Genomic DNA, 14,041 nt, shown 5'->3' on the forward strand with positions numbered 1-14,041 from the left:
ATTAACCTTAAACCTGGCATGAACCGGGCGACTGAACGCATAACAAACATGTAATTCTTTTTCAAGTTTAAATTTGATTAATTATCCCAAGTTATAAAAAGTTTTGTGCCATGTGCATTCAAATCAAATTTTAAAACCTTTTTCAAAATGAGTCAGTTAAATTGTATTTACCAGTGTAAACTGACGTATTTTCCCCAAAAAGATTAAGTGCAGGTTCTACACGTAATAGGCTGGCTACTCCTTAGCATCATAGAGTCTCGCAAGCTTGGATGCCATTTATCTGTTGAACAATTCTCCTTTTTATTTTGATCCGCCTGTGGATCTATTTCAGCTACATTGTGATACTTGGATATTACATTATGTTTGGTTGAAATAAATCTATCTTATTGCTTCCGCTGTGCATTATAATTTGTGTTGTTTGACTATGATGATATCAACTACGTCACGATACTCCCCCACCGGGCCCACCGGTGACACGTGGAAATTAGGGGTGTGACAGGTTGGTATCAGAGCCAACACTGAGTGAATTAAACACTAGCCTTTTGTGTTTAATCTCAGTGCACAAATTGCACATTCCTCGAGTTCTGAGTCTAGACATCGAACATAGGACAAGCTCTATTTTGTTTTTGGTTTTATTCGGTCTTTCTTTATATATTGGTCGTTATCTTAACCATGTTTGCAGGTCGAAAATGCCGCCAAGATTTTTGAGAGGTCGAGGTAAGGGCCCAGTTACGGGTCACGATCATGAAGCAGGGCCTTCGCACCGGCAAACGCCGTCAATTACCATGAGTACGAGCCCGCAAGAGCCGTGGAGGCTCTATGTTGAGCCCGGGAGGCGATCAGTCTCTCTCAGTTCCTCACCTTCGTATTTGCATTCTTTTGGGCCCCACTCGGAGAACGAGCCCAACAACCAACCACCTTCTTTTATACCTTTACAAAGATCGAACTCACACCATTCCTTTGACAACCCTTCACTTGTCTTCCAGAGCCGGTTCAACCCGGCTAATATCTTTCAAGAACCAGTGGGTTTTAACCCACTAGGACCTGAAGATCACTTCTCAGGGGATCACGCGGACGACATGGACGAAGACACGGATCCCGTGGAGCCTGCGTCCGGAACACCGAACCACCCCATCGAAATCTCCGATGGGTCATCTTTCCACATATCACCTTATCGTGGTCCTGACAGCTACGAGGCGAGGTTCAGGCAGATTGACTGGTATTTCACGCCCTCTGAACACTCGTCCCCATACCAGCAGTAGCAGCAACAGCAGCAGGATCCTTCCAAGGATTCTCGATTCGTGGCAGTCACTCCGCCACCACCACCACCAGTGGAACAGCAACCGCCTCCGGAGCCACCGAGGCGGAGAAGGTCAAACGCACGGATGTCCGTGCAAGGAGGAGTCTGCATCAGCACTCCTCAGCCCTCGAGTGGCAGTCATTATCCGCCACTCCAGGAAGAAGAAGAACCACAGATGGGAGGTCCATCAAACCCCATACCAGAGATCAACTCTGCGCCTATGGCGCCACCAGTGGGTTTTGACATCCCAGTCCCTGCATACGCCGGTTCAGCGGCGTATAACCCCTTTGAGCAGCTGGCGCATACCCATTACAACTATGCTAATGTGGACCCATACCAGGAGGCATGGGACTACAATGCTAGTCACCCAGAGGGATCCTATGGTGGTCTTTGGACCACTGGTTACCCAACTTATGGGTACCAGCATCCGCCACCTCCTCAACCTCTGTACCAGCCGCCGCAGCCGCAGTTGATCCCGCTTGAGCGCCAGCAAGAGGTCCTCGATAGATTGGACCACTGTGAAGAGGAAATTTGAATGGTACTGGAAAGCAACCGAGGCTTCTTCAAGGGTCTGTCGGACCTACTCAAAGGGAAGTCCAAGAGAATGGGTCATTGAAGACCTTTTTGTTGTTTATTTATTTTAGTTGTAATCAAGTCCCTGCTTGGACTTTTTGCTTCAGTACGCAGCCCCTGCGTGGGCTTGTCATTTTGTATTCTGCCCCTGCATGGGCATGTTTTTTTAGTTGACCCCTGCGTGGGTTTGTTTTAATTTTCCGCCGCTGCGTGGGCATTTATTTTCGTAGAAGTCCCGTTTAGGGCAAATGATGTACTTGTTTAAACAATTTATAAGATGTTCTAGTTAAATTTTCATTTTATTTATTATTGTTAATTATGTGCATAAAATATGAAAATAAATAAAAATAATTATAAGATCTGCCATTATACTAAAATGGTAAAATCTAAAAAGGGACAAAGACCTAGCCAAATGTTATCATAAAACAAGGCCAAGATGGTAGTTCCATAATTAGATTAAGATCCATATTAACATCTCAATTTAGGGCTATTCTGCGTTAATTATTAAAGGAATCTTAGAGGTAAAACCTAGCCAATATGTTGTTGCAGACAGGGCCAAGATGGTAGAACCCACATAATAGATTCCAATTATTGTTAACATCTGTTAGTATGTTAACATTCTTGGCAAACTGTGAATCAGTAAAGTCACACAGGCCATCCTTTATAAAGGGTTAATTTAAATTCCCTTAATTATATAACCGCCCCTTGTGGACGAAGTGCCTGTGGGCAATAATTAAATGTCCTCTGGGACTAGAGACAGTGGTAGCTTATGACTCCCTGTCAATAACAGGTGACGAACTATGGTTCAAACCTGAATACCGGGACTTTGTAAATTCCTGGTTCATAATTGAATTAAATTGTCCTTGTGACTAGGCCTTATGTGCTATTATTTCATAATTTAGGGTAATAATAAAGATCCTAAATTTTAACAAATTAACCTAAAATGGAAATTTAAAACCATGGTTAATAGAATATAAAATGCTGTAAAAACCTTTATATAAAACCTTGCCCATTATTTATATGTAGCAATTAAAGCTACATGGCTGGGTCGGATGAAGCGAGTAGTCATCCTGTGGAAAACCACGAAAATGCCAAAATACAGTTAACTGGAGCGGAGCTTCAAGCATTAGTGGATAATGCAGTTACAAAAGCTTTGGAGAGGCAGAACAGTGAGTCCTCTGGGACCCAAAGTAGAACCCTATCTACACCTCATTCCAAGCCAAAACCTCATTCTGGGACTCATAGCAAACCACCCTCTGTTCAGCCCAAACCCAAGAAAGATGATGATCGTCACTCATCGAATGAGAACAGTGTTCAACCCAGGAGAATAGTGTTCGATGATACACCTCGCGTCAAGGGTTACACATATAAGTATTTTTTTTCGTGCAAACCCCGAGATTTTACTGGGGAGAAAGGCGCTGTAGATTGCATGACCTGGCTGGATGAAATGGACACTGTTGTGGACATTAGTGGTTGTGCTGAGAGGGATATGGTAAAGTTTGCATCCCAGTCATTTAAGGGTGAAGCCCTAGCGTGGTGGAGGTCATTGATCCAAGCCTCTGGAAAAGTTGCTCTGTACAACATGTCATGGGAGCAATTTGTTGCTCTTATCAAAGAAAATTACTGCCCTCAGCATGAGGTTGAGAAGATAGAGTCTGATTTCCTATCGCTGGTCATGAAGAACCTGGATTGCCAGGCATATCTCACAAGTTTCAACACCTTGTCCAGATTGGTTCCGTACCTCGTGACCCCGGAACCCAAAAGGATCGCACGTTTCATTGGGGGTTTGGCCCCGAAAATCAAAGCTAGCGTGAATGCCTCTCGGCCCGCTACTTTCAGATCCGTAGCGGATATATCTCTGTCCCTCACACTGGATGCAGTGAGGCAGAGATCATTGAGAAATGCTGACTCAGAGAAGAGGAAACGTGAAGATGATAATTCACGTCGGTCAAGCAAGAAGCATAGAGGGAACCGTGACCACAAGAAAGGGTCTGAGACCAAGAAGGGTGATCAGCAGTCGGGCGATAGGCCTAAGTGCAAGGTTTGCAAGAAGCACCATTTCGGGAGGTGCAGGTATGAACAGAAATCCCAGCCGAAGGCGTGTGGGATTTGCAAGTCCTCTAAGCATAGGATCCTTGAATGTAAGAAGTTGAAGGATGCAACTTTTTTTAGTTGCAATGAAAAAGGGCATATCAAGACCAACTGCCCAAAACTGGCGAAAAAGGCTGAAGATGGGAAGAAGACCAACGCCAGGGTCTTTCATATGAATGTTCAGGAGGCCATCCAGAATGACAAAGTCATAACCGGTACGTTTCTAATTAATGATGTTTTTGCAAGAGTATTGTTTGATTCTGGAGCAAATAAATCCTTTGTGGATATTAAGTTTTGTGAGTTGTTAAAATTGCCTGTTAAAGCCTTAAGTGTGAATTATGAGGTAGAATTAGCTGATGGGACTATGGAAACAGTCTCAACTGTGTTAGATGGATGTGTCATATCCATTAAAAACCACTCTTTTCCTTTATCCCTGTTACCCTTTAAGCTAGCCGGTTTCGATATAGTGTTGGGTATGGATTGGTTATCGCATAACCAAGCCCAGATTGTGTGCAACAAGAAGCAAGTGGTGATCAAGACTCCGTCTGGAGAACCACTTACCATTCAGGGAGATACTCAACATGGATTGCCTATGTAAGTGGCTATGCTAAAGGCATCCAGATGTTTGAAGAAAGGTTGTGTCATTTATATGGCACAAGTAACCATTGGTGAGGAAAGACCCAAGATTGAAGATATTCCAGTCATCTCTGACTACCCTGAAGTTTTCCCGGAAGAACTACCTGGTTTGCCACCAGATAGACAAGTGGAATTCAGAATCGACATTATCCCAGGAGCAGCACCTATTGCAAGAACGCCTTATAGACTAGCACCAACAGAAATGAAGGAATTAAGGACACAACTAGATGATCTGCTAGCCAAAGGTTTTATTAGACCTAGTTCGTCTCCATGGGGAGCACCGATCTTGTTTGTCAAGAAGAAAGATGGTTCGATGCGTTTGTGCATCGATTACCGTGAGCTTAATAAGGTCACTATAAAGAATAGGTATCCTCTGCCTAGGATCGACGACTTGTTCGATCAACTTCAAGGAGCGAGCTACTTTTCCGAGATTGATCTAAGATCAGGCTACCATCAATTGAAGGTCAAGGATGAAGATGTACACAAGACTGCATTTAGGACTCGTTATGGTCACTACGAGTTCCTAGTGATGCCTTTTGGGCTCACTAATGCACCTGCCGCATTCATGGATCTCATGAATCGCGTCTGCAAGCCTTATTTGGATAAGTTTGTCATTGTCTTCATCGATGACATTCTCATATACTCAAAAAGTCAAGCTGACCACGAGAAGCATCTTCGATGTATTCTTAAGTTGCTTCATCAAGAAAAGCTCTATGCAAAATTTTCTAAATGTGAATTTTGGCTACGAGAAGTCCAATTCCTAGGACATGTTGTGAGTGAGCGTGGTATCCAAGTAGATCCCGCTAAGGTTGAAGCTGTCATGAATTGGCAGGAGCCAAAGACGCCTACGGAGATTCGCAGTTTCCTAGGACTAGCAGGATACTACAGACGCTTTATTGAGAACTTTTCAAGAATTGCAGCACCCTTGACTCTTCTAACTCGCAAGAATAGCAAGTTCAATTGGGGGCCTAAGCAGCAAGAGTCATTCGATATTTTGAAGCAGAAGTTGAGCAATGCTCCTGTGTTGACATTGCCTGATGGAATTGAAGAGTTTGTAGTTTACTGTGATGCATCACACACCGGGATGGGTTGTGTGTTAATGCAGAAAGTCAAGGTCATTGCCTATGCTTCACGACAGTTAAAAGTGCATGAAAGGAATTACACCACTCATGATTTGGAGTTGGGTGCCGTTGTATTCGCACTAAAGCTTTGGAGGCATTACCTGTATGGGACTAAGTGTGTGATCTATTCTGATCACAAAAGCCTTCAACATCTGTTTAATCAGAAGGATTTGAACACGAGGCAGCGACGCTGGATGGAAACTCTGAACGATTATGATTGTGAGATAAGATACCATCCAGGCAAGGCCAACATAGTCGCAGATGCCTTGAGCAGAAAAGAAAGGGTGAAACCAATAAGAATCAATGCCAAGAACATTGAGATCAAGAACGATTTGAATGAAAGGTTGTTAGTTGCACAGAAGGAGGCTGTGTTGGAAGCTAACTATCCTAATGAAAAGCTGGGAGTAACTGAAGAGCAGTTATCCTATGGCAAAGACGGAATCCTGAGATTAAATGGAAGAATATGGGTTCCTGTTTATGGAGGACTTCGGGACGTTATCCTTCAGGAAGCCCACAGTTCCAGATATTCTGCTCATCCTGGAGCGGATAAGATGTACCAGGATGTGAAGGCAAATTACTGGTGGATATGCTTGAAAAAGTCTATAGCCACCCATGTGGCTAAATGTCTGACGTGTGCTCAAGTCAAGGCTGAGCATCAGAAGCCGTCAGGTTTGCTACCATTCAAACCTTGGAAGACATGCTGCGTGCATGTGTGATTGATTTAGGAGGTAGCTGGGATAGGCACCTACCTCTGGTCGAGTTCTCCTACAACAATAGCTATCATACCAGCATTCAGGCTGCGCCTTTTGAGGCATTATATGGTAGGAAATGCAGAACACCCATTTGTTGGGCAGAAGTAGGAGACACTCAGTTATCAGGTCCTGATTTAGTCTTTGAAATGACAGACAAGATTGTCCAAATTCGCGACCGCCTGAAAGCTGCCCGGGATAGGCAGAAGAGCTATGCTGATAAAAGGCGAAAACCCCTCAAGTTCGAGGTTGGTGATAAAGTTTTGCTCAAAGTATCACCCTGAAAGGGGGTGATGCGATTTGGTAAGAAAGGTAAGTTAAGCCCGAGGTATATAGGACCATTCGAGATCATCGAATGTGTTGGGTCAGTGGCTTATAAGTTGAACTTACCTGAAGAGCTCAGTGGTATTCATAATGTGTTTCACATCTGCAATCTGAAGAAATGTCTAGCTGATGAATCACTAGTCATACCACACACAGATGTGCATATAGATGAGAGCTTGAAATTTGTGGAAAAACCTGTGTCGATTGAAGATCGACAGGTAAAGAAGCTTCGAAGGAAGCACGTGCCTAATGTCAAGGTCAAATGGGATGCCCGCAGAGGTCCCGATTATACGTGGGAGTTAGAGTCCACAATGAAAGAGAAATACCCTCAATTATTTCAATAAATCTCGAGGTCGAGATTTCTTTTAAGGGGGTGAGGATGTAACACCTCGAAAATTCCTGTCAAATAAAATAAAGACACGTGTCATGAGGGACAAACGTGTCAGGAACCTGGGTCAAATAAAGATGTATGGTAGGATTTAAAAAGGGCGTCATGTTATTAAAGATACCTCTGAACGACCCAAGGGCGACATGTTATTAAAACACCTCTGAGTGACCCAAATTTATAAATCCCAAGATCCTTAAATCGTTTGATAAACATCTTATATATTAACCGGTTGTTTCTAAATAAATAAAATTCCATCTTTTATATGGAAATTGGATTATTAAGAATGTTACTTCAAGAGGAATCCTGAATTAAATCCTTGTAAAAGGAGTTGGAAATAATTTGATTAAGCAAGATCATAAATTGTGAGAATCCAAGACTTGTTCTTGGTATTTCCGTCAATTCCATCTTCCCACATGAATCCAAGATGTAGTGAAAAAATGTAAGGGATATACAAGCATGCAATGACTGAGCAAGAAGGTCCCACAACTGAAAAAGATGGCATGGATTCGGACTTGTATGATTGCATGGTCAAGGCTTGAAAGTTTGCAAACTTTTGTCCTCTGACCATCGGTTACGGACCGTAAGGGTCATGGCTTATGGTCCGTAAGGTGCGTACCTGGGCGATTTCAGCAAAGGTCAGTTAGGTACCGTAACTGTTTCAGCATACGATCCACAAGAGGAGTATACGGACCGCAAGAGCTTAGGCTTACGGTCAGTAAGGCTGTTGCTAGCAGCAGGTTTTGGACAGCTGCCTGTTCAGCCTGTTACACCGACTTAAATGGATGATTTTCAAAACCAGGGACTTACTAGGCAGTATTTAGCCACATAGGGGCACCTGGAACTATCTCACATCAATTGTAGAGTTGCATGTCATGATCTTGGACCATATGGTTCACTATAAAAGGACTTGAGTTGTGATTATTTGAACTTGCTCACTTGCATTCTTGTTCAAGCACCTTGGAGCTTCTCTGGACAGCAACCAAGATTCCCTTAAGTCTCTAATCCTATTTAGGACCATTGTAAGTGATCCTAATCATCCTTAATCCATTTTAGCTTAGTTAATTAGCTAAAAGTCAAACCGTCGTAATTAAGGTTTGACTTCGAGATTAGTCCATAATTACTCAGTCAAATCTCGAATTAAAAATACCTATAAGTAGGTAATTATGTGGGTAACAAACCCTTAAAAGGGTATTTCCAGATTCCCATTCTAACCATGTTAATTGTCGAGTCAAAGTATACTTTAAAAAGTCAACAGAATGCTTAAATCCAAATTAACTCATAATTAGCAATGTAGGATACATGCAACCTGTTTGATCATTAATATAACTTGGTAATTAATGTAAGAACATGTCCCAACATGTTCAACTCGACAATTTTCTGTTTAGACCCGGTTTGGAACCAAAAGTCGTATAGTTTGACTTTCGCTTTGACTTTCAGTTCTGACCCGTTTTATTCAAGTTTAAGATTGCCTTAGAGCTTCTTTTGGACCTAGTAACATGTTAGTATAACCCTCTTTGTTTATTCGGCTTAGTTCACTAGTTGTCTAATTATTATGCAAATTTCCGTTAAATGCCCATATGTTGACCATTATGCCCAAATGTCCATAAAATATGATTTTTGAAAATATAAAAGGGTAGACATCTTAGTTACTGAATTATAGACTTGTAACCAAAATTTGACAACAGTTTGAGGTCTAGATTAAGAGTTATGCTCATTAGCGTAATTAGAAGCTTTCTTAGTAATTAATTAGCGTAATTAGCATGTAGCCTATCTAAACCCAAATTTTTATATCAAACTTTATACCCACTGATATATAATAATATTTTGGGATTTTTAGAGATTTTTATTTATTTTTAGGCTGAGCATAACTTAGAGTTTTAAACTTAATTCGGCTAATGCCGGTTTTGCCCTTTTGGGCTATAAAATGAGTTTTATAAACCCTTTTGACCCCAAACCTTTTTCTACTGATTTGTTATGTTAAAATAATTTTTTTGAGCCTTCTGGAATATTAAAAATATCAGCTTTTCTTTTAAAACCCGGAATTGGCTCCAAATCTCTTTTTTAGGCATTTTTACGACATACTATGTATCAAAACTTGTTTATATGTATAAGGGTTGATACCTACTGATATATTCAGTAAATTTTTATATTATAACAGTAAACTAAAGTTCCAAACTCAGGTTTCCAGTTTTGACCTTTTTGACTTATGTGAAATTACCAAAATGCCCTTGCGGTGCATAAGATAGTTATAATTAATAAAATCTATCTCTTATACTAAAGCAAAATAATGTTGACGTTTTGACCTTGATATGTGGCAATGCTCTTTGGCCAGAGAATTGTTTTTTTGGGCGCCATCTATCTCTTCTCTCTATTTTCTTTCAATTTCCTTGAATTCTCTAATACGCTTCCTTTAGATTATATATGGAAGGTTGAATACTGATTCAATAATTGGAAGTTTGTTTAGGAAATTATGGAACCGTTTCCAATTCTATCGCCTATATATAAATTATTTCTTTTAATCGGATGTTTCAGTCGATCACTGAAGAATCGTGCTCTGTTTTATGTTCATCATCAGACTTCCAAAATACAAGGATCGGTAAGTTGGATTCCACCTCTGTATGTGATTTTTTAGTTTTTATTAGAAAACCCCAATTTTGTTGTATGATTTGTATGTTGTTGTTGATGTTAACGGATCCGCTAATTCTTTGTGATATGAGATTTTAACTAGTTGATTGTTGTAATTTGTCTGTTTATTGATGTTCTTATACACCTTAATGGATTTCTATTTGTGTCTGGTTAATCATCTTTTGTTAGTTTTCCAGTTCATTCATTCCATCATAAACCCTAAATCGCTTTTTTTTATGCGAAGATTGTGAATTTGAGTTGTGCACGGAAGGTTAAGATGGGTTTTGATTCTGACGTGATTTTGGAAACTGGGTTGCTTGAAAATAACATCGACATACCTGGCTGTGCTTGGAATTGGTATTTGTATTTTAATTAGAATTCGTCAAGAGATGAAATCTGTCGAGTGGTAAGATGATCTTTGCTATTTGTATTTTAATTAGAATTCATCAAACAATGATCTCTAGTTTTGCTTTTAATGTGTAATACTAAAATGCAGTTAAGAGTCTACAAGGTTCAAGAAGAAAGTGGAGAGATGATTTGGTGTTAGACGATAGTTGATAAGGTTATGGTGGGGGTGAGTGTCTTATTAATATTGACTGGTATGGCTTTTATATATTTCTTTAGTTTGTGTGGCTAATTATCCCTCGAATTGTCTAATGTACAAAAGTTTAAAAAGGTGTACATGGGTTGACTAACACTTTAGAGTTACAATCAAAATGTTTTCTTGAATCTTTTGTAGACAATTGTTGTGAAGTTTATGTTTTCACTAAATATTCATGTTCTTGAGAACCCTAATTTTTTTTTCTGTTTGATGATACGGATTGAATATCATGTGGTTTGATGTTGGTTGGATGTCACAAAAACACAAATTAATCTTTATTTTGTTATAGGGTTTCACATTTTATTATATGAGACCGAGTTTTTCATCATTATTAGGATTTTTGGTATGCATAACTTTCATGTTTTTTAAAATACCTAATTATTCAGTTTTGTTGATACTGATTTGAACTTTATGTGGTTTAATACTGATGAGAATGTTACCAATACACATATTAGTCCTTATTTCATGTTAGGGTTTGACATTGGAATATCTTGTGGTTTGACTTTATTTTTTTAAACAAACTGATAATGTCTTGACCTTTTGTTTGAATGATGAATCTGCGAATAATGTGTTTGTTTGTGTTTTTTATATAGGTTTCTGGTATTAAGAGCATGGATGCTTTTTTTTTCAAACTTTTGAGATACCCGGAAATGGATGAGTTCGTACTTTTCATTTTATATTCATATTTTGAAATATGATGTTATGCTTATTAATTTAATAACTTTTGAAATCCAGGTTCTTCCAAAAGCTTATGTCCGAAAAAATTTCAAGCGACTGCAACTGAAGTATCAGTTCATATGATACTGAGGTTTGATGGGATGCGTTCATGGCTTCTTACTTATAAGATGCTTGATATCGGTATAGCAATTATGGATGCTTGGAAAAGAGTAGTCGATGACCTTGGTTTTAACTTGGTTGTTTATTGGTCTTTACACCGTTTGAGTCTTATGCTGATTTCATGTTAATTGCGTTTAATGTTGACTTTCGTGTTGTCTGTCAGTCTTGAAAGGGGCTTTCTAATTTCTGTCTTATGGTTCTTGCTGGTGATAAAGAAAGCTCTTACGGATCGATACGTCATGTTAGTGTCATCCTGTAGCTGTGTGGTAGGTAAACAAAAAAATATATGTCATTAACTATATGTTTTATGTTATATTTTATGTTTGGTATTTCAGTTTTAGGTATTGCTCTCTGCGATAGTAAGGCATCATCTTAGTTTGAAATGTTACAATAGGATGGCTCCTCAATTGTGTTGTTATGCTCTCGGTGTTCTTGATAAAGAGACGCAGAGGTTGAAGACCATTAAGATTGAAGCCAATACGGTATCATCTTTTATCCCCATTTCCATATGTCATACAGAATGGTAAATGTGATTATGAAAGGTGTTAATGTGATATGATTGAATACTAATATGCTAATTAGTATTCATGGGATGAAGTATCAGTTCATATGATACTAAGGTTTGATGGATGCGTTCATGGCTTCTTACTTATAAGATGCTTGATGACGGTATAGCAATCATGGATGCTTGGAAAAGAGTAGTCGATGACCTTGGTTTTAACTTGGTTGTTTATTGGTCTTTACACCGTTTGAGTCTTATGCTGATTTCATGTTAATTGCGTTTAATGTTGACTTTCGTGTTGTCTGTCAGTCTTGAAAGGGGCTTTCTAATTTCTGTCTTATGGTTCTTGCTGGTGATAAAGAAAGCTCTTTCGGATCGATACGTCATGTTAGTGTCATCCTGTAGCTGTGTGGTAGGTAAACAAAAAAATATATGTCATTAACTATATGTTTTATGTTATATTGTATGTTTGGTATTTCAGTTTTAGGTATTGCTGTCCGCGATAGTAAGGCATCATCTTAGTTTGAAATGTTACAATAGGACGGCTCCTCAATTGTGTTGTTATGCTCTCGGTGTTCTTGATAAAGAGACGCAGAGGTTGAAGACCATTAAGATTGAAGCCAATACGGTATCATCTTTTATCCCCATTTCCATATGTCATACAGAATGGTAAATGTGATTATGAAATGTGTTAATGTGATATGATTGAATACTAATATGCTAATTATTGATTGATTGTTTGAATTTTTGATTCTTCTAAAGTTCTGATTGTTAATTATTGCTTGGTTAATTACTTATGCCGAATTCAGTTGTGGCTTCTCGTTTGGTATTTTGGTTTTGGTTGTTTGATGTAAACATGATATAATGTGTTTATCGTTTTAACCACTTTTTATTACACTGCAGGTGCAACAGTACAAACATGAAAGGGAGTGTGATTAAGTTATTTGGAAACTGCAGTAAGATAAAGTTACCAGCCTTGAGGACCTGATGGATGGTGTGTTGTCAGCAGATGACTTTGTAAATGAAGAATTGAGATCTTTAGGGAAAGATAAAGTAGCCACCCTTGAGGACCTGATGGATGTTAAAGTATGAATGTAAGTTTTAAAAATCTTTCCCTAAAGAGAGACTCTAAGGATTTAATATTGATATATATGTTTACAGTTTATATGGGGTTTAATGACAGGCCAAAAGGCACTGGTGAATATGACAAGTTTTTTGCTGATGGGGTGTATACTTGTGCTGGTTGTGGAACACCACTTTCTAAATCAACCACCAAGTTCAACTCCGGGTGTGGTTGGCCTACTTTCTATGAAGGTTTTCCCGGAGCAATCACCCGCACTGTGAGCTTAGTAGTTTGAATTCGAATATTCGATACTCTTTTGAGTTTCAAAATGCGATTTTAACTTTTGTTGAGTTTGTAGGCCGACCCGGATGGAAGGAGGACCAGAATTACTTGCACTGCTTGTGGAGGACACTTAGGCCATGTGTTTAAAGGTGAGGGGTTCAAGACACCTACAGATGAAAGGCATTGTGTTAATAGTATCTCCATCAAGTTTACTTCTGAAGGCATTTCAGCTTCTCTTTGATATGTTCTAATCCGCATTGTTGTGAGACAACAAGTAATAATTTCAAGCAGGAGCTTGGTGAATTAGCAGTTAGTTACGGGATTCGTCTGCATGTAGACCTTTGTCTTGGTGGTTTTGTTTTGCCTTTTGCACGTAAACTCTGGTGTGATTATCATAGCATTTTGTTCATTACTATTGTTGCTTATATTACCAATATGCACTAATGCCAAAATATAATAAATTATATGATTTAATTTATTATTTTGCAGGTACCCAATTCCACCATTTGATTTTACAGTTCAAGGAGTGACCTCTATATCAGCAAATGTTCATAAGTACGCCACATATTCATAAATTGCCTACAACTTTTTCAGGTTTTGCCATTACATCTTATTGGTTATAACAGTTATGCTTGGCTTTTGTGTGGATTGATTAGGATAATTAAATTTGTAAATGGTGCTAGAAGTTTAATTTTGCTTAGAAGAGCGAGCGGAGAAGCATGGAGATTCTCTAACTTGTGTTTCGATTTTCTCTAATATGCAACTTTGAATAATATTGTAATACATGGTAACATGCTTTTATTTTCATGTATCTATTATTTTCCAAAGGTTGGATATAAAGTTCGGCTTGAAGGAATGAAAGGAAGGGATACCCATCTTCTATTTTGCACTACTGGCATTTTGCTTAGAAGATTACTTCTAGATAGGAGCTTGCAAGGTGTAACTCGTG

At 39.1% G+C, this 14,041-nt stretch overlaps 1 protein-coding gene across 1 annotated transcript; it reads left to right on the forward strand.

Moving 5' to 3' along the window:
* Positions 1-12,663: 12,663 nt before the first annotated feature.
* LOC110928037 (peptide methionine sulfoxide reductase B5) lies at positions 12,664-13,717 on the forward strand. Its single transcript, XM_022171283.2, has 3 exons — positions 12,664-12,833; positions 12,931-13,087; positions 13,169-13,717. The coding sequence occupies exons 1-3, from the start codon at positions 12,826-12,828 to the stop codon at positions 13,331-13,333; spliced, it is 330 nt and encodes a 109-aa protein (XP_022026975.1). The 5' UTR covers positions 12,664-12,825; the 3' UTR covers positions 13,334-13,717.
* The last annotated feature ends 324 nt before the right edge of the window (positions 13,718-14,041 follow it).

The sequence above is a fragment of the Helianthus annuus genome, chromosome 3 (assembly GCF_002127325.2).
Source record: "Helianthus annuus cultivar XRQ/B chromosome 3, HanXRQr2.0-SUNRISE, whole genome shotgun sequence".
NCBI classification, from domain to species: Eukaryota; Viridiplantae; Streptophyta; class Magnoliopsida; order Asterales; family Asteraceae; genus Helianthus; species Helianthus annuus.